A 19,501-nucleotide genomic window follows, 5' to 3' on the forward strand; every position below is an offset into this window, starting at 1 on the left:
CAAACATTAAACGTTATTTAACACAAAGTGCGACAACTGCGACAAGTATAATGATGGCAATTTCCTTGAGTACACGATGCCACTTCTCCTGGTTCCATTCCCCAGTTCCACCTCCATTTGTTTCAAAGAAGCTCCGACTCCCACTCCCACTCCCACTCCGATTGTAGCTCCGGATCCGGCTCTGGTTGCATTGGCCCTGCCCTGCGTGGCGTTCGTTCGTTCGATTCCTTCGACAAAAATACAAGAAATTGCGCTTTGCCCCATCATTCGTGCAACGGAAGTGCAATTGATGGCAAATCCGAGCCAAGGCAGGGCAAGGAGCCCGTGCGAACGTGTCGAGAGGAGAGAACGATGACGGCGCCAAGGAGCAACTTGTCGATGGAAAAATACTTTGTCCCCAAACTATTATTGACAGTGTTTAAATTATTTTGCGCTTAGTTTGCCCGCACTCGCATAAATCGCAGCGTGCAGCGTGCAGCGTGCAGCCACGTTCCGTACTCGAATCTGTGTCGGTGTCCGTGTCGGTGTCCATGTCCATGTCCCTGGCCGTGTCCCTGTACCTATCCCTGCCTTCTGTCCGTGTCCTTGCTGGAGAGCTCATTAATTTATTTATGCGAAATGCACGTGCAACGATTTACTCGATTGGAAGTGAGAAATTGTGTTAGCCAGTGGAGATTTGAGCTCTTCAATGATTCATTGCGTTTTAATGTGACAAATTTGACGGCTGCGGCGCCTCACTTCATTCTGATATCCACATAGAAGACGGTGTTTGTCAGGTTATCGTTGTGCCACTCCCTCATGTACAGATTGGAGTCGATGCTGAAGCTCCCCGAGCGCACGAATCGGGGTATGGCCTCCTTGTCCGATTGAATATTCAGCATGGTATAGTTTCCCTGCAAGAACAAGGCGTCACGAGAGTTGTATAGCCTACATACGAGTCTGGGTAGTCTGGTAGTCTGGTACCTCCTTCAGGGGACACTGCTTGGGCATATTGGAGTCCCTCATGACGTTTTCCAGCCAGAAATTGATGATGCTCTGGCCCCTGGCCTTGCCCATGATGTGGCACAGATTGACATTGTAGGTGAAGACGTTCCGGTAGGTGTTCTCCCTCTTGGACACGCGCTGGGCCAACGTGGCCCGCAGCCACACATCCACCGTGATGGTCCGTATGAAATGTAGGGTAAAATTCACGGTCGTATAGTCTGCACTCACCGACGCCTCGTAGTACGACAGATATTTGCTGTTGTAGTCGGTGACAATCCTCCGGAAGAGCAGCGAACTCAGAGACTGCAAGACAGCGTGAAAGAGGGCTCTCAAGGCGATATTTAGGAGGATATTCGAACCTTGTGTCCCTCCAGCAGGCGCCAGGCACTGCAGAGCAGCAGTCCAGCAACAAGAGCTCTACAGATCGCAGCCATCGTCCACGCCTCCCGTTCGCTGATTGAATTCGATTCGTGCCCGAAATAGTGGACATTATAACATCATCAATATTCCATTTACAATATTCGAGTGCGTTCGTGATCAAGATCTGTTGCACGCAGAACTATCAGAGGAGGAGATCTGCCGTTCAGCTGTTCGTTGGGTTATTGGAGCCCCTCCACTGGCCCTCCACTGGCCCTCCACTGGCCCTTCGCTGGCCCTCCCCTGGCCCTCCGCTGGCCGTCCGCTGGCCCTCCGCTGGCCCTCCGCTGGCCCTCCGCTGGCCCTCCGCTGGCCCTCCGCTGGCCCTCCGCTGGCCCTCCGCTGGCCCTCCGCTGGCCCTCCGCTGGCCCTCCGCATGGCCCTACGCTTGCCCCTCCACTGGCCCTCCGCTGGCCCCTCCACTGGCCCTCCACTGGCCCTCCCAGGTACTGGCCATCCGTCCAGGCCTCTCGGCGTAATTAAATTGCACTGTTCAGAAGTTTTTGGGCCCCCGCCCCCACCCACGCGGCAGCCCATATAATTTGTTGGAGACTGACGCTAAAAATATGATAAATTACCGCTTTTACGGGCAGCAGAGCAGCAGGCAGCAGGCCGCATAAATTCAAAAAGAGCCGCTATTTGCTGCTAACCAAATCTTAATTATAAATCTAAAGGAAGCACTTGCAACCGACGAAAAAAAAAAAGGAGACAAAAAATGAGAAAGAAATTACCGCAAGCGCAGTGCAGGAGCAGCAGTGGGTCGGGTGAAGGGGGGAGGGGTGAGGGGTGAGGGGCTAGGAATGAAATGATGATTTAATAGAATGGTCTGCGGGCACCGCCAGCTGCACGGCTGCCTGGCTGAGCCGAATGAATGGGAACTGGACGAGGACGAGGACCCAGGCAAGGACTCGGACACGGACACGGACGAGGACACGGACGAGGAGCAGGCGGAAATGACTCTATAAGCTGCTGCAACCATAAACCGGAAGTTAACAGACTTTCGCTGATGTGGCACTTTTCAGGGTGCTGCTGCAGCAGGACTTCTCTCTGGGAGGCTCCTCCTCGCAGGGACTGCTCAACTCCTCGACTCCTGGACGGACACTCGCTCGACACGCTCGGCGGGAAGTCTGCAAAATTGTGACAGCGCATGGCCGCAGGATAATCAAATAATTTTTTTCTCTCTCAGTCTTCGGCAGAGTTTTTTTTCCCCTGGTCTGGACTGGTCTCTGGTCTGGTCTCTGGCGTGGTCTGGCTTGGTCTGGGACTCCTGCTGGCTCGCTGAATTATTGTTGCAACATTGCCACAAAATGCTAATTGCCCCATACGATACGATCGAGGCGGAGGACCCAGAAACCGAGGCAAGAACTTGCTTCCCCCCGTTCCCGTTATGGGGTTGGTGGGGGATGGATGGGGTGCAAAAACTTTTCCAAATTGCAACTGTCATTGATTTTGCCTCATTTTGACAGTTTCCATTTTCTCTTGAGGGTCTTTTGGGTCTCTCTTCTGCCCGGTGCCCCCGTGCCCCGTGCCTGGTGCTCGGTGCACGGTGCCTAGTGCCTGCTCTTATCGCAATCTGTCAAAGATTGGCAAATTGCATTGGCTTAAACATTAATAAATCATATGGAAAGTGTCCAGGAAACTTTTGCCCCAATCGACAATCGACAATCGAGGCAAAGGTGAGCGCTTGCTCTCCACGAACTATGATGGGAGGGGGGGGTCCTCCCTATCCTCCCTATCCGGCGCGATCCTTGACTGCTGTAATTTTACAGCTATTAAAAATATTTACGCAACACAATCGCATGCTCAATTTCATTTGTAAATGTTTACGCCCGAAATGTTGGCAATAAATGTGGAAATAAATTGTAAATGAATCGGAAGAGGGCCAGGGACAGGGCCAGGGCCTGCTGTGGCATTGTTCTGGCGGTGCATGGAGGAAGGAGGCCTCCAGGCGAGGAGCCTGCTCTTTTCTACTTAAAAATCGAGTTAATTCCGTGCTGAACATTAGCCTTGTTCGGCAGGGAATGGGAACAACTTTAACCGCTTGCCAGCCAACAGCCGACGCGCACAGAGTTAATGAGGAACCAGCAGCAGCAGTGGCAGCCACGTGGAGCACTCCGAAAAAGTTGGTCCACATTCCTTCAATGGATTGCCGGAGAGACGCGCGACACTCTCTTCAAGAAGCGCCTGCTGTTGGGAATAATGACGATGATTCTGCCGTTGATTTGAATTGTGATTAAAATGCAGCGTATAATTTCTGCACCCTGTCCCCCCGGTCCCCCAGGTCCTCCAGGTCCCCCGGTCCCTGTGTCTCGAGTCGCTGGCAGCATGTGCGCCGTGACGCGCGTGGGTCCGGGTACGGATCCGGGTACGAGTACGGGTGGGCTCCCAAGAAGTTTTGTGCCTCGTTTCACACTTTGTCTGACGGTGCAGAAATTCCGGAGAAGCACAAGAATGCGGCGACGTTGTGGGAAGTTGAAGAAAAATTGCAAAAACCGCAACTCGTGTCGACTTGATGTTAGAATAATGAAGAGGCAAAACTTTTGCGCAAGGCATGTAATTTTTCGCTGTGACAGCCGGCCGTGGTCCCTCCCTCTTACTGTTCCAGCGCCCACCCACCGGAAACGGAAGTTGTCATTCGTTTTGTGCATTTGTTAAAAAGTTACAGCTGAAAACAAAACCAAAAACAACTCGCAACGAAACGAAACGAAACAAAAACTGCATGAAAAACTTCTGCTGCAGGATCCTTCTCATTTGCAGTTGCAGCTGCAGTTTTTCGGGTCATTTCCAGTGTAACTGTAACTGTAACTATTTCTGTTTTGGTTAGGCCTAACACTTGGAATAATGTCCATCTGTGGAGCCCCCCCCTGCCGCCTGCCGCCTGCCGCCTCTCGCCTCTCAAATAAATCACAGCGGACCGTAGAGCCCACGGCCAGACAGAGCCGTACAGCAGTACGGCCGTACAGCCGTAGTGGAGTCCGAGAGGCCGCGTTATAAATGCGAACAATGACACAATTGATTGGCCAATTACGTGCGCTTCGGGGTGATTATGACGTTACGTTACGTTAGGCGAGGCACATCAGAGTCCGAATCACGGAAGGGGGCGACCATCGGCGCGGCAGGGGGTGGTGGGTGGTGGCATGGTGTCCATGTGTGTGTGTGTGTGTGGATGTCTGTCATGCCTGGCTAAATTTACACAATTAAATGCGTGAAATTCGTTTGAATAATTGACCAATTTTTCGGTTACTGCGTGGCAATGGAGGGGGGGGGAGCAACACGAGAGGGTGCGAAGCCAAAATTTGTTTTAAAGGCTTACAAGGTTCCGCCATTAAGGAGCGGCGAGATAAAGTCGCCTTAAAGCCAAGTCGAGGATGCGACAGCAGGCCAGAACAGAAAAAAGAACGCCATGAGTTGGCCAACTTTATGGCCAATGGTCGAGAGTCGAGAGAAAGCCGCAGCTAATTTATTTCCAGGCCGGGCCATTTATGCGACACAGCAGCAGGCAAGCAGGACACGGGGCGAGTATGGAGCTGGAGTCTGGGGCAGGACCAAGCACTTCATTGTGCAGTGGCTCGTTTAAAACGCTGATTCAGTTTCATCATTAACCAGATTAATATGGCATGGCCGGGCCCCTGACAGGGCTCGCCTGTAGCCCGAAACCCGAGCACCCCTTTCGGGTAATGGTAATCGATGCGGATGCGGATGTGGATGTGGATGTGGATGTGGATGCGGAGGGTCATGCCATGGCATGTTCTAGTCATTGCCCTGCGAAACGAGATGGCCATGTGGTCGTCCATTGCAGGGGCACTTGAAGTTTATCGCTTTGCAGTTTACCGAGCACCACGCGGCGTATGCGCAATATTCGAGGCAATGAATTTTTATGCGCCCCCAGTGCCCCGGCTCAAGGGGTGGGGGGGCTCTGGGTTTTCGGCTAATTTGTCCAACGCATTGGCCTGCCTAATTGGCCATAGAAATATGCGAGGGGGGGGCAGGACAGGGCGGAGATTGGCATTCCATCGCTTCTTTAGAGCCACAACAATCAAAGGGGGGGAGCGGCACTGACAAGTGGCGGATTATGGGGCATCTGCCTCCCGAAGAATCCCCCCACCTGCCACCCACCTTCCCTCCGCACTGATTGCAATTGCAGGATATTTCCGGCTCCTGCTTCCCCCTCGCGCCACGACCCAAGCCCACAGTTTATTTAGTATCTCTGGCAGCAGCCGCGTGGAATTGTGATAATATTTGCCAGGAAAAGTATTTACATTTGACTCAAAAGTTGGTAGCTTCCACCAAGGGGGGCGCCGCGCGGAAACAGTTCGGGCTTCAACGCAATCACAGTTTTCGACATTTTACGAAATTGTATCGGCGTCGAAGTTTTCTTTGCCGCTTATTTGTTTGTTGTTCTTCCCGGTTCGTATTCGTTTCTCCTTTCTCCTTTTTTTCTTTTTTTTTTGGGTTTTTTCTCTTGTAAGAGAGCCTTACGCGAAATAAGAAAAGTTTTTGGCTTTTATTTAAACAAATTTCTGGCGCAGACATGCGTGGCAATTCTTTTCAAGTTTTCCCGGCAGTTGGAAATACTTCAAATGTTGCAATTCGGATTTGAAAGAGAGCTGGTCGAGAGGGGGATACGTTATCCCAGCGATGCGCCAGGAGGCCATCCCCCAACGCCCCCTCAAGTGGTCTAATAGGCCTGAGAGCAGCGGCGGCTCCAACTCGTTAGTCTGGAAAAATATTATCTAATAAGCAGGCCAGACGGCAGGACGGGGACGGAGCGGGGACGGCAGGCCACAAAGGTCTCAACGAGGACGAGGCCGGGAGACATTCTCCGGGCAGACAGAGGGCCACCAATTAAATTTCACCCGCATCAATAATCATGAAAGCAAGAATTGCCGAAAGCCTAGCAAAAAATGTCTCTCTCTCTCTGGCTGGATGTACGCGGGAGTATATCCTGCACAAATGCCACATAAAACGAAAGCGCCAAATTAAATGGCAGCTCGAGGGGGGTGCATGGAGGGTGAACGTATAGCCCCTTGTCCGCGGCAGACTTGGAGTCGACAAGCGTGTAAATGATATAAATTCAATTTAATAAAATTGTTAAAATCGCAACGACGAACGGAACGAGCTGTGGAAATGCTTTGCGCGCAGGTGAGCTGAAAATTGCTGTGAAATTTTTAGTGCCCAGGCAGGGTTCCGTCCTCCGTCCTCCGCCCTCCGCCCTCCGTCCTTCCTGCTTCCTGCTGGTCGGGGATGGAGGAAGTCACTCCCAGGACGAGGACGAGGACGAGGACGACGACGACGACGACTACAGCGGAAGGCAAAGGCGGAAATACGCGTGAAAATTCCTAGCAATTATTTCACACAAAGTGGAAGAAGTGAGAGTCCTAGATGGAGTCAGAGTCGGAGTCAGAGACGGAGTCGTTGCTTGTAGCATGTCCTGTCGCCTCATCGTCTGGCTGGTCCTGCTCCTTCATTGTGTTGTCAGTGCTGCCTTCGGGGGTGGGGGTGGTGGAGGGGGCGACCCAGACGGAAGCTCTCGACCAATATAGCTTTGATAGCATTTTAAGCGGCTTGCGTGGGTTTCATTCTCCCGCCTTAATGTCACGATAATCGCATAATTTTCAATCCCCCTGGACACTGGCGCAAAGAGTTTCCATCCGGCAGCCTATTACGCCCCCCATACCCGGACGGACTGCCGCCTTCCGCCTTATGGCATATTATTTTTTGTCGAAATTGTCTTATTAAATTGTTTTTGAAAAGCCCGCACGTGACTTTGCCTTTAATTTCCGCTGCACAGCGATGGATCCCCGGGGCTCATCTGTTGCTCATCGATGGGGAAACCGAATACTCGATTCGTATCTGGAATATATTGTATTCCACAGATAATTAACCTCCGTTGAGTAGTCGCCACTCAAATCTCTCTACAGTACCATCCAGATCCACATCCACATCCACTCCACTATCCAGCGCAATTAGTTGGCCTGCACTCCACTTATCACGCCACAGCCATATGCCACTCGTCCTCCGACGGATGGAGGATGGGAGGGGCCCTCCCCGACCCCGCCACAGCCACAGCCCGACCGCCCTTTGGGCTGCGGTTGTCTTCATGTCTAATTTAGCGACATTTTATTGTACTTTTCACCACAATCGCTTTCCATTGTTGTAATACAATTTTCTTGTCGCATTTTAGCCAAGTTATTCCTATTCTATGGCATTTTATTTTAGTTCATTTCATTTCGGTTCATTGTTGCCCCCCCAGCCCCCCACTCTGCCACCCCATTCTGCCGCCCTTTGTTGGGCTTAATGTTGGCCGCAAAATGTTGTTTTTCTTTGCTCCGGGGGCCCTCGTGCCGGTCTGGGCTTGTCCGCCTAAAAGCATGTTACATATTCCGAAATGTTTTGTGTCGCTTGCACATTTTCACAAATTTTCGGGTGGGCGTGGCCCTGCAGCGCCCTCTAACCCGGCCCGCCCATAACTCAGCCGCAATAGCGAACTGTGACTGCGGCTTTGTCTGCACTTCTTCTCCACGAGGCGAGCGATGAGGTCGGTCCTTGGGTCCGTCCGTCCGTCCGTCCGTCTGTCTGTCTGTCCGCTCAAGATAGTGCAAGAGTTATTGGCAAACCATGTGTAGTACGAGTGTCCTTTGAAGGAGTCGTGCGAGTGTGCGCCGCATATGTTTTATTAAAATGCGCTCACATTTCGCTTTCAATTTGCAGACAATTTTCGACTCCTTTGCATACATTTTGAAGGAAACTCACTGACATGCAACATGCCCCGTGCCCCGTGCCCCGTACTTTTGCTTTACTTTGGCATAGAGTTTCTTTGGGTTCTTTGGGGAATGTTTTGTGGGCCGCACAATCATTAAAAATGGCAAAGTCTTGGTCTGTGCCCAAGCAATTGTCACAAATCTGGCGACTACTCGTACATTTGGCACAGCAGGGCAGGGCAGGGCAGGGCGGGGCAGGGCAGGGACCATTCTCCAATGGTAATTACACCTTTTTCTGGCAATTAACGCAGAAAAGAGCTCTGAAAAGAGTTCGAAAACTATGTAAAATAAATTACAATGATGCCTCAAGGAGGCAGAGTTCATTAATATTTATAACACAGCAGCAGCACATTCGGATCCATACAAAGGCCTCTCCCATGTGTGTGTGTGTGTGTGTGTGTGGGGGAGGGGGCGGTGGAGGATTGGTTGGAATGAAGAACAAAGCAACCAAATTAATTTAACGCCAACGAGGCCGCAGCCCACCAACAAAAAAAAAAGAGAAAGAAAGCAACGAAAGCCTCTGCTCAGCGAAAGAAATCAACTGGGAGCCAGAGATAAAGAAGTGAAATGGAAAAAAACACTAGAGTATCCTTTTTTCACCCGCTAGACGAAAGGGGGGGCAGGCTAGTGTGCACCCTGCCACACTTGATTGATTTTATTCTATATACGAAGCGATTTTCCAATTACAAAAGCGCTAAAATCAGCACAAAATCAAAGGCCATCGAACAGTGGGACAAAAGCGGCAGTAATGCCATAAAAAAGGCTCATTTTAGGCGAATACTAGCCTGATTGCCAAGGAAATAAAATTAAGCCTTAACCCAAAAAAAAAGCACAAGAAAATTATCGATAAAACAATGATTTCGTTTTTCAGATTTGAGACAAAAGACAGCTACAAAAAAATGGGGATTAAAGACTGAAATAAATATATATTAATATATTAATTATTAAATAATTGAAAATATATTAATTCCCCGCGATATTCCGTAAATTAATCCCCTTTATGTAAACCAGAATAATACACCATAAGCGATACTTTTCAATACATCGCTAGAAATATTGATACATTGAAAGCACAAGAAAATTATCGATAAAACAATGATTTCGTGTTTTAATATTTGAGACAAAAGACAGCTACAAAATAAGCGGATTAAAGACTGAAATATATATATATTAATATATTAATTATTAAATAATTGAAAATATATTAATTCCCCGCGATATTCCTGTTCTGAAACCGATTCATCACTCAATAAAAGAATCCCCTTTATGTAAACCAAAATAACAAATTATACACGATACTTTTCAATACATCGCAAGAAAAATCGATACATTGAACAAATATCGAGTAGTCTAGCATCGAGCATCGATACAGTATCGACATTTCACCCAAGCTGCCCATCACTAGTTCACAGCCTGTCACTGGAAAAAGAAAATTATAAAACAAACACGAAAAAGCAAAAAGGTTTTTCAAATTTGATAAATTGAGATGTCGGTAAGGTTTAGTGTTTTATTTTGTGTTTTATAAAATAACTGCACTCCCCACCCGATCCACAGAACAACGAAGCTACCAAAATGCCGACCATTAAGCTGCAGTCCTCGAACGGGGAAGACTTCGACGTCGACGTCAGGTTCCTGAAGTGCTCGGGAATCATAAAAGGCTTGCTCGAGGATGGCGACAAGGAGGATAAGAAGAAGGAACCTCTTGTTCTGCTGAATGTGAATTCGGACATTTTGCGCTTGGTCCTGATCTGGGCCGAGTACCACAAGGACGACCCCGAGCCGCCTGAAGATGAGGCTGCCTTTGAGCGGTCCACCGACGACATCATTCCCTGGGACAACGAGTTCCTCAAGGTGGAGCAGAGCACTCTGTTCGAGCTAGCGCTGGCCGCCAATTACATGGACATCAATGGTTTGGTGCACCTGATTGCCAAGCACCTGGCCAACATGATCAAGGGCAAGACTCTCGAGCAGATACGTCAGACCTTCCACATCCCTCACTCCCAGGCGCCCATGAATTAGTGCGCCGAAACAGGGCCGGTGGACACTTCTAGAATAGTTTAATCCATCCGCACACACAAACACACAATAAAGACATGCGATTGCGATTGTGAATATTTGAGACAAAAGACAGCTACAAAATAAGCGGATTAAAGACTAAAATAAATATATATTAATATATTAATTATTAAATAATTGAAAATATATTAATTCCCCGCGATATTCCTGTTCTGAAACCGATTCATCACTCAATAAAAGAATCCCCTTTATGTAAACCAAAATAACAAATTATACACGATTCTTTTCAATCAATCGAGGGAAAAATCGATACATTGAACAAATATCGAGTAGTCTAGCATCGAGCATCGATACAGTATCGACATTTCACCCAAGCTGCCCATCACTAGTTCACAGCCTGTCACTGGAAAAAGAAAATTATAAAACAAACACGAAAAAGCAAAAAGGTTTTTCAAATTTGATAAATTGAGATGTCGGTAAGGTTTAGTGTTTGATTTTGTGTTTTATAAAATAACTGCACTCCCCACCCGATCTACAGAACAACGAAGCTACCAAAATGCCGACCATTAAGCTGCAGTCCTCGAACGGGGAAGACTTCGACGTCGACGTCAGGTTCCTGAAGTGCTCGGGAATCATGAAAGGCATGCTCGAGAATGGCGACAAGGAGGATAAGAAGAAGGAACCTCTTGTTCTGCCGAATGTGAATTCGGACATTTTGCGCTTGGTCCTGATCTGGGCCGAGTACCACAAGGACGACCCCGAGCCGCCTGAAGATGAGGCTGCCTATAGGCGGTCCACTGACGACATCATTCCCTGGGACATCGAGTTCCTCAAGGTGGAGCAGAGCACTCTGTTCGAGCTAGCGCTGGCCGCCAATTACATGGACATCAATGGTTTGATGCACTTGATTGCCAAGCACCTGGCCAACATGATCAAGGGCAAGACTCTCGAGCAGATACGTTAGACCTTCCACATCCCTCACTCCCAGGCGCCCATGAATTAGTGCGCCGAAACAGGGCCGGTGGACACTTCTAGAATAGTTTAATCCATCCGCACACACAAACACACAATAAAGACATGCGATTGCGATTGTGAATATTTGAGACAAAAGACAGCTACAAAATAAGCGGATTAAAGACTAAAATAAATATATATTAATATATTAATTATTAAATAATTGAAAATATATTAATTCCCCGCGATATTCCTGTTCTGAAACCGATTCATCACTCAATAAAAGAATCCCCTTTATGTAAACCAAAATAACAAATTATACACGATTCTTTTCAATCAATCGAGGGAAAAATCGATACATTGAACAAATATCGAGTAGTCTAGCATCGAGCATCGATACAGTATCGACATTTCACCCAAGCTGCCCATCACTAGTTCACAGCCTGTCACTGGAAAAAGAAAATTATAAAACAAACACGAAAAAGCAAAAAGGTTTTTCAAATTTGATAAATTGAGATGTCGGTAAGGTTTAGTGTTTGATTTTGTGTTTTATAAAATAACTGCACTCCCCACCCGATCTACAGAACAACGAAGCTACCAAAATGCCGACCATTAAGCTGCAGTCCTCGAACGGGGAAGACTTCGACGTCGACGTCAGGTTCCTGAAGTGCTCGGGAATCATGAAAGGCATGCTCGAGAATGGCGACAAGGAGGATAAGAAGAAGGAACCTCTTGTTCTGCCGAATGTGAATTCGGACATTTTGCGCTTGGTCCTGATCTGGGCCGAGTACCACAAGGACGACCCCGAGCCGCCTGAAGATGAGGCTGCCTTTGAGCGGTCCACCGACGACATCATTCCCTGGGACAACGAGTTCCTCAAGGTGGACCAGGACACTATCTTCGAGCTAATGCTGGCCGCCAATTACATGGACATCAAGGGTTTGAGGCACCTGACTGCCAAGCACATGACCAACATGATCAAGGGCAAGATTCCCGAGCAGATACGTCAGAACTTGCACATCCCTCACTCCCAGGCGCCCAAGAAGTAGTGCCCCGCAACAGGGTCGGTGGACACTTCTAGAATAGTTTAATCCATCCGCACACACAAACACACAATAAAGACATGCGATTGCGATTGTGAATATTTGTTGATAAAAGACAGCCACAAAAAATGGGGATTAAAGACTGAAATAAATATATATTAATACATTAACTATTAAATAATTGAAAATATTGTAAACTTTTAATAGCACGGTTTTAATATATGTTCTTCTTTCTTGATCGTCGTATTCGAATGAATGTGTGTTTGCATATCGATACTTGTCGAGGACAAGACTTGTCGAGGACAAGTATCGATATATCGAGTACATTGGTATTTCTTATAATACTATCGATGAGTAAATCTTAAACTAATATTCAAATCTTATAAACTAATATTCATATCTTACAATATATTATATCCCCGCGATATTCCGTAAAAGAATCCCCTTTATGTAAACCAAAATAACAAATTATACACGATACTTTTTAATACATCGCAAGAAAAATCGATACATTGAACAAATATCGAGTAGTCTAGCATCGATACAGTATCGACATTTCACCCAAGCTGCCCATCACTAGTTCACAGCCTGTCACTGGAAAAAGAAAATTATAAAACAAACACGAAAAAGCAAAAAGGTTTTTCAAATTTGATAAATTGAGATGTCGGTAAGGTTTAGTGTTTGATTTTTTGTTTTATAAAATAACTGCACTCCCCACCCGATCTACAGAACAACGAAGCTACCAAAATGCCGACCATTAAACTGCAGTCCTCGAACGGGGAAGACTTCGACGTCGACGTCAGGTTCCTGAAGTGCTCGAGAATTATGCAAGGCTTGCTCGAGGATGGCGACAATGAGGATAAGAAGGAAGCTCTTGTTCTGCCGAATGTGACTTCGGACATTTTGCGCTTGGTCCTGATCTGGGCCGAGTACCACAAGGACGACCCAGAGCCGCCTGAAGATGAGGCTGCCTATAGGCGGTCCACTGACGACATCATTCCCTGGGACATCGAGTTCCTCAAAGTGGAGCAAAACACTCTGGTCGAGCTAATGCTGGCCGCCAATTACATGGACATCAATGGTTTGATGCACTTGATTGCCAAGCACCTGGCCAACATGATCAAGGGCAAGACTCCCGAGCAGATACGTCAGACCTTCAACATCCCTCACTCCCAGGCGCCCAAGAAGTAGTGCGCCGCAACGGTGGCATCTTCTAGAATAGTTTAATCCATCCGCACACACACACACAATAAAGACATGCGATTGCGATTGCGATTGTGAATATTTGTTGATAAAAGACAGCCACAAAAAATGGGGATTAAAGACAAATAAATATATATTAATACATTAATTATTAAATAATTGAAAATATATTATATCCCCGCGATATTCCGTAAAAGAATCCCCTTTATGTAAACCAAAATAACAAATTATACACGATACTTTCGCAAGAAAAATCGATACATTGAACAAATATCGAGTAGTCTAGCATCGATACAGTATCGACATTTCACCCAAGCTGCCCATCACTAGTTCACAGCCTGTCACTGGAAAAAGAAAAATTATAAAACAAACACGAAAAAGCAAAAAGGTTTTTCAAATTTGATAAATTGAGATGTCGGTAAGGTTTAGTGTTTGATTTTGTGTTTTATAAAATAACTGCACTCCCCACCCGATCTACAGAACAACGAAGCTACCAAAATGCCGACCATTAAGCTGCAGTCTTCGAACGGGGAAGACTTCGACGTCGACGTCAGGTTCCTGAAGTGCTCGGGAATCATAAAAGGCTTGCTCGAGGATGGCGACAAGGAGGATAAGAAGAAGGAACCTCTTGTTCTGCTGAATGTGAATTCGGACATTTTGCGCTTGGTCCTGATCTGGGCCGAGTACCACAAGGACGACCCCGAGCCGCCTGAAGATGAGGCTGCCTTTGAGCGGTCCACCGACGACATCATTCCCTGGGACAACGAGTTCCTCAAGGTGGAGCAGAGCACTCTGGTCGAGCTAATGCTGGCCGCCAATTACATGGACATCAAGGGTTTGATGCACCTGATTGCCAAGCACCTGGCCAACATGATCAAGGGCAAGATTCCCGAGCAGATACGTCAGACCTTCCACATCCCTCACTCCCAGGCGCCCATGAATTAGTGCGCCGCAACAGGGCCGGTGGACACTTCTAGAATAGTTTAATCCATTAGCACACACACACACACACACACACACAATAAAGACATGCGATTGCGATTGCGAATGCGAATATTATATTACAACTAAAAAAGGAAACGAAAACGAGCCCCTACATGAAGGGTTGCACATAGGTCTTGATCTTCTTCACGCTTCGCTCCGCCGGACGGATGGTCAGGTGCTGGCCAAAGATGGTGAACTGCATGTTGCCCACCGTCAGACCAAAGACGCACTCGCTCTTGGGCACGCTCCTCAGGCGATCGTCCTCGCCCAGCAGCTTTAGCACATTTTTCGTGTCCATCACGCATATGCCCGCGAGACCCTCCAGAGTCTTGCACTTGGACTGGATCACCTGCAGCCTGGCGCCGTGCAGGTCCAGCTTGATCAGCTGCTTGCTGAACTCCTCGTAGCGCGGCTCGTGGACTTCGGGCACCTGGTCGCCCTCCCGCAGGCCCAGGTGTTCGCGCACATAGCCCCGCCAGAGCTGGTGCAGGGGCAGGGCCTGCTCGTAGCGCATCTGGCGGGTGGGCAGCGTGTTGAGGCCCAGGCGGGCGTACTCGCGGCGGTTCAGTGTGCTGGACTTGTGGGAGCGCCGCTTTCGCGAGTGCCGCTTCCGGCTCTTGGCCCCCTCCAGCATGGTGATGTGTTCCGGGATGATGTTCACGTTGCAGCGATGGTGGGGCACCACCAAGTCGGTGATAAATTCCTGCAGAGGCTCCATTTCATCGAATCAACAAAATGTAAACACAAAAAAGAAAAGGTCAACGTTATTTGAGCTGGATCCATAAACGGAACTGCAACTGGAACTGGTAAAAGTTCACTAAAAAATGCGAATGCGAATGCGAAGAAAGCGTCTCTCTGGCTATCGGCCCACTGTGCCGAACTATCGTTGGTGGAGACTCGAGCGCCGGGCCGTGCCCTGCCGTGCCGTGCCGTGCCGTGCCGTGCCGCACGGGAGCCTAATGCGCCAGGGAATTATGTAGTTTTCTGTATCCCAGGCGGGCGAGTACGTAATGCCATGATTTTAACTTTTCTTTCGCTACTTTGCCGAAACTGTAAAGCGGCATTAAAATGGCAATTACCGTTTGCGGGTGGGCGTGGGGTGGGGCGCGGGCCTAAGACGGACGCTTGGGTCAAGGCTGTACGAAGAGTATTAATGAATTAACATGGCCAAATGGGTTCGGACAGCAATACAAATGGTACTGCTCGCGGCTGGCTGCCTCCCTAGTGCTTTATGAGCAAAGTTTTGCAATAAAACCCGCCCAAAAGAAGCTCCACGTGTTCGGCATGGCGAGTGCGCTGGCAATTAGTCCCGGGGAAAGGATTGTGGATTGGAGACTGGAGACTGGAGACTGGGGGGCGGGCTTCCGGGCTGCATCTCCATTGTGCTTTCTACGTTTCAAATGCATCCACGCAATTTGGGGAATCAAAGGGCCGTTAAATTGTACTACAGCGCATAACAAATTGGTTTTTTCGCCGGCAACATGTGCCCCAGACACTCGCAGACAAGCAAGCCTTTCGTTTCGCGTCGCCTCGCCTCGCCTCGCCTCAGCCCTGCGCCACCCACCCGTGCCCCCAATGAAGGCCGCAGAATTCGGTTCTGGAAACTGTCAAGCCAGCCGCGACAAACGTTGTTGTTCCCCATCCTTCCGAGTGTCCTCCTCCTACTGGGAGCACATCGTTAATGTCATTGCTATTCTTGTGGAGCGTTGGAGCAGGAGCAGGAGCTGGAGCTGGCGTTGGAGCTGGCGCTGGCGCTGTTTGGCAGTGTCTGCCTGATATATTGTTATCATTTTAACAATGGAAATTATTTCATTACATTGTTTTCCGCGCCCCTTTATTATGTTAGACATTTCCCCACTCAGCCGGGCGGCAGGCGGTGCTTCGGGGGGAGTGGCATGCGCCAAGGGCTGATAGTTGTGCGGGCGCTGGCGGGGAGGGGGTGTTAGCCGCGTCTGCTTCTGTGGATTATCCATTTCTGTATCATTTGACGCCTATTAAAAACTTTCACTGACTAAACAAAATGCACAACCGAAATCGTTTCCTTTCCATTCGTTTCATTCCTTTCCTTTCGTTCCGTTTCTTTTTCTTCAAATTTAATAAATCCTCGTGAACACGCTTTGAAGTTTTCATTTTGCAAACTTTGCTGGAAAATTGAAGGGAAACCATTCGTTGATGATGCGACTATGAGATACCGAAAGATGTACATTTTGCAAGGGGAATTGGCGGAAGGCAGGAAGACTCTGCTCTCCTCTCCTCTCCACAGCCAAATATACCCATTGCCCCACTACGATTAGTGGGTATCGAGAGGGAAATCCATGAAACAGAGCGATAAACAGATACAAGGTAAGGCCTCCTCCCTCCATCCGGGGGACGGTTGGATGGTTGGATGGTTACTTGTGGATTCGCATTTATTTCATTTGCATTTGCATTTAAAATGAAATGAAAATCCAGACCAGCATTAAAATATACACAGGCTGATCCGATCCGAACCAATATATTTATTTGGACATCATTAAAAGTGCCACATTTGAATGGAGATGGGAAGACAGGGGCTTGGGGGCATGGGGCTTGGGGCATGGGGCATGGGGCATGACGAAGATGCTGCGAGGATGACAGAGTCTCTTTTGGAGGGTTTTTGCTTGATATGCATAAATGTCAAAGTGATTACAATGCAGGGCCCGCAATGTGTTTATCGTTTTGCCACATGCTTCACTGCCCCCTGTGCGACGTCCTCCCCCTGAAGAGTGGCAAAAAAGCAAAAAAAAGGACAGCTCCAGGAGTGTGACAACGCCCTACCCACATCCATTCAGTCGTTCATTCAGTCATTCATTCGCTCACTCGTTGCTTACACGCCCATCGAGCACGAGGACGGGGCACAGTGGGGCAGCCACCGCAAAAGAGCAGCGCCCCGTGCCGGCCGGACGGCTGGCAGCGTCTCCGGGGGCACCGTGCCACAGTGGGCCCCGGATTCGTCTTGATGTACGCAGGTGCGCTTATTGACGCTCGACTGCATTTCGTTTGAGGACAAGCCGAAAATCTGAGGCAGCCAGATCAAAGCCAGAGGACAATCTCCTTGTCCTTGTCATTCGTCTGCCCCCGCCCCCCACTTAGTGGCAAGCTGTCTTCGCCATCGCCCTTTGCATAGATAGAACTTGTGGAGGGCCCTCTCTGAAAGCCGAAACAGAATGAAAAGGCAACGTTTTAATATTTTTGGGGCACTCGAAAATCCTTTCCGAGCACATTTCATGGTCGCAGAACAATTTCCGGTCCGCTCTGCTCCGCTCCGGTCACAGTTGGGCGACAAGTATCCCTCCTTGGAGTCCTTGTTCGTTGGTGATTTGCAAGTTTTACGGTGAACTGAGGCGAACGGCTCTGCCAGCGGCTCCAAGGATTCAATAAAGCCTTAAATACATGCTCCAGAGTGCGGCTAAGAGCGTGCAACGACAGCTGCCACACCGGCACCGGCAGCACCACTCGAAAACAAAACCAGTTGGCAGCTCCATTTCCATAGACACACCGACAGAGAGAGACAGAGAGAGACAGAGAGAGACACCGAAGAGGCGTCTGCCAAAACACTTTGAACTTTTTAAATTTTTAATGAATCAAAAATGTTTTCACACTTTTTCGCACACTCCTCCCTGCCTCCCTGCCTGGTGCCCCACCTATGCGCTGCATGTGTGCTGTCTGCAACATGTTTCTGTTGTCGATTTCCATTTCCAGCGGGAGCCAAAGGAAGCGCCAAAACAAAAACAAAAAAGACAGTTCATCAGTGGATGGATGGATGGATGGATGGATGGGTTAGCGTCGGCGTCGACGTCGGCCTCCACACTCTGGCCCTGCAATCCACAGAAATGTAATTGAACTTAATTCGATTTGGAGCGAGACAAGTTTTTTGACAGCTGCTCAAGTTCCCAAAAGCTCCCAGGGGACAGTGCAACTCCTTTAAAGGCTTACCACCCAAAGGTTTTAAATGGCACATCGGGCGGGCATGGCTCCTCTTTGTTTCAAATGCCTTTAAAGGCGGGCATTTCGAAATGAAACTCATTTCAGTGACGGCGATTCGACGTCTCGGCGATTACATCTTTGCCTCAATCCAATCACTCAGATTATTATAGACTTATGGACCACCTACCATCTACCATGTACCGCCTCTCGGCAGCCTCTGTGCCACCTACACCTTCCTGGAAGTGGCAGTCCGGTTCGGTCCGGTCCGGTCTGGTCCACTGATGGTGGTCAATTTTTTCGCATATGTTGCCATGAAGTGAACCCTCAAGTGCAGCAACTTGAGCTCCACACAGAGCAACAACAACAACAACAACAACTATAACAATATAAAATACAACAATTTTCCATTTGCCATGAAAGGGCGGACGGGCACTCGGGCAAAAATAAAAATAAAATCATCCAAACTGCACCCCAAGGCAGGGCTCGGACTTGGATGGCTGCGTCCTAACAAGCAGTTCATTTTTCTGCCAGTCAGCCACACACAATTGCCTCAAGAGGCAGGGAGCATGGGAGCAAGGGAGCAGGGGAGCAGGGAGCAGGGAAGCAAGGAGCAGGGACCGGCCCGTGGCCCATGGAGTGGGAGCATAAATATTTTCTATGGCATACAGGGAATATGATTTGATTTTACAATTACACGAATTTGATTGCATCTGCGGGGGCCGGGGCAGGGGCAGGGCTCCCGAGAAGAGAGTTAACTCCAATTTTAATTGGTATTGGGCCCGTAATGGCCCTGAGAATCTCTCGCAGTCTGGAACCCTTTAACGGACGGCCATCCATCGATGGCAGCTTTACTTTCGACACACAATAACCATAAATCTGAGGAGCTGCGGCGCCTTAGTCTGAGTTTATTTAAATGCCCAAAGACCCTGTCGTCTGGGCCCCTGCTGCCGGTATCTGGTAGCTGCATCTGAGAACGTCTTCGCCGGCTAGCAATATTTTTGCATTTAGCAATATTTTCGAGAGCGTTGTTAATTTCATGCCCGAATGGTCCGTGTGTTCGCAGGAGTCTTTCCCGCTCCTCCTCCGACTCCTCCTCCTTCTCCCGAGGACGTTGGAGAGCAGGACGGATTCCGTTTCGGCCATGTGTAAACCAAAGTTTGCTCTTCGCCGGCTCTTCGCTAGGAAGATAGAAAA

At 48.7% G+C, this 19,501-nt stretch overlaps 7 protein-coding genes across 7 annotated transcripts; 5 read left to right on the forward strand and 2 right to left on the reverse strand.

Moving 5' to 3' along the window:
• Positions 1–734: 734 nt before the first annotated feature.
• On the reverse strand, positions 735–1,418 carry LOC108150985. The gene is made up of 3 exons (XM_017279331.1): positions 1,344–1,418; positions 964–1,287; positions 735–893 (listed from the first exon to the last, which is right to left on the reverse strand). Exons 1-3 carry the CDS (start codon positions 1,416–1,418, stop codon positions 735–737), a joined length of 558 nt encoding a protein of 185 aa, XP_017134820.1.
• An 8,124-nt stretch (positions 1,419–9,542) lies between these two features.
• Positions 9,543–10,330, forward strand: LOC117186555 (S-phase kinase-associated protein 1-like). Its single transcript, XM_033387493.1, has 2 exons — positions 9,543–9,654; positions 9,717–10,330. Exons 1-2 carry the CDS (start codon positions 9,649–9,651, stop codon positions 10,179–10,181), a joined length of 471 nt encoding a protein of 156 aa, XP_033243384.1. The 5' UTR covers positions 9,543–9,648; the 3' UTR covers positions 10,182–10,330.
• A 212-nt stretch (positions 10,331–10,542) lies between these two features.
• LOC108153313 (S-phase kinase-associated protein 1-like) lies at positions 10,543–11,330 on the forward strand. Its single transcript, XM_017283224.2, has 2 exons — positions 10,543–10,654; positions 10,717–11,330. The coding sequence occupies exons 1-2, from the start codon at positions 10,649–10,651 to the stop codon at positions 11,140–11,142; spliced, it is 432 nt and encodes a 143-aa protein (XP_017138713.1). The 5' UTR covers positions 10,543–10,648; the 3' UTR covers positions 11,143–11,330.
• Positions 11,331–11,542: 212 nt separating this feature from the next.
• LOC108165516 (S-phase kinase-associated protein 1-like) lies at positions 11,543–12,267 on the forward strand. Its single transcript, XM_017301573.2, has 2 exons — positions 11,543–11,654; positions 11,717–12,267. Exons 1-2 carry the CDS (start codon positions 11,649–11,651, stop codon positions 12,179–12,181), a joined length of 471 nt encoding a protein of 156 aa, XP_017157062.1. The 5' UTR covers positions 11,543–11,648; the 3' UTR covers positions 12,182–12,267.
• Positions 12,268–12,722: 455 nt separating this feature from the next.
• On the forward strand, positions 12,723–13,518 carry LOC108153312 (S-phase kinase-associated protein 1-like). The gene is made up of 2 exons (XM_017283223.2): positions 12,723–12,842; positions 12,905–13,518. The coding sequence occupies exons 1-2, from the start codon at positions 12,837–12,839 to the stop codon at positions 13,364–13,366; spliced, it is 468 nt and encodes a 155-aa protein (XP_017138712.1). The 5' UTR covers positions 12,723–12,836; the 3' UTR covers positions 13,367–13,518.
• A 166-nt stretch (positions 13,519–13,684) lies between these two features.
• On the forward strand, positions 13,685–14,426 carry LOC108153311 (S-phase kinase-associated protein 1-like). The gene is made up of 2 exons (XM_017283222.2): positions 13,685–13,796; positions 13,859–14,426. Exons 1-2 carry the CDS (start codon positions 13,791–13,793, stop codon positions 14,321–14,323), a joined length of 471 nt encoding a protein of 156 aa, XP_017138711.1. The 5' UTR covers positions 13,685–13,790; the 3' UTR covers positions 14,324–14,426.
• A 5-nt stretch (positions 14,427–14,431) lies between these two features.
• Positions 14,432–15,178, reverse strand: LOC108153310 (ribonuclease P protein subunit p29-like). The gene has a single exon (XM_017283221.2). It carries the CDS (start codon positions 15,078–15,080, stop codon positions 14,472–14,474), a length of 609 nt encoding a protein of 202 aa, XP_017138710.1. The 5' UTR covers positions 15,081–15,178; the 3' UTR covers positions 14,432–14,471.
• Between the last annotated feature and the right edge of the window lie 4,323 nt (positions 15,179–19,501).

The sequence above is a fragment of the Drosophila miranda genome, chromosome XR (assembly GCF_003369915.1).
Source record: "Drosophila miranda strain MSH22 chromosome XR, D.miranda_PacBio2.1, whole genome shotgun sequence".
Lineage (NCBI taxonomy): Eukaryota > Metazoa > Arthropoda > Insecta > Diptera > Drosophilidae > Drosophila > Drosophila miranda.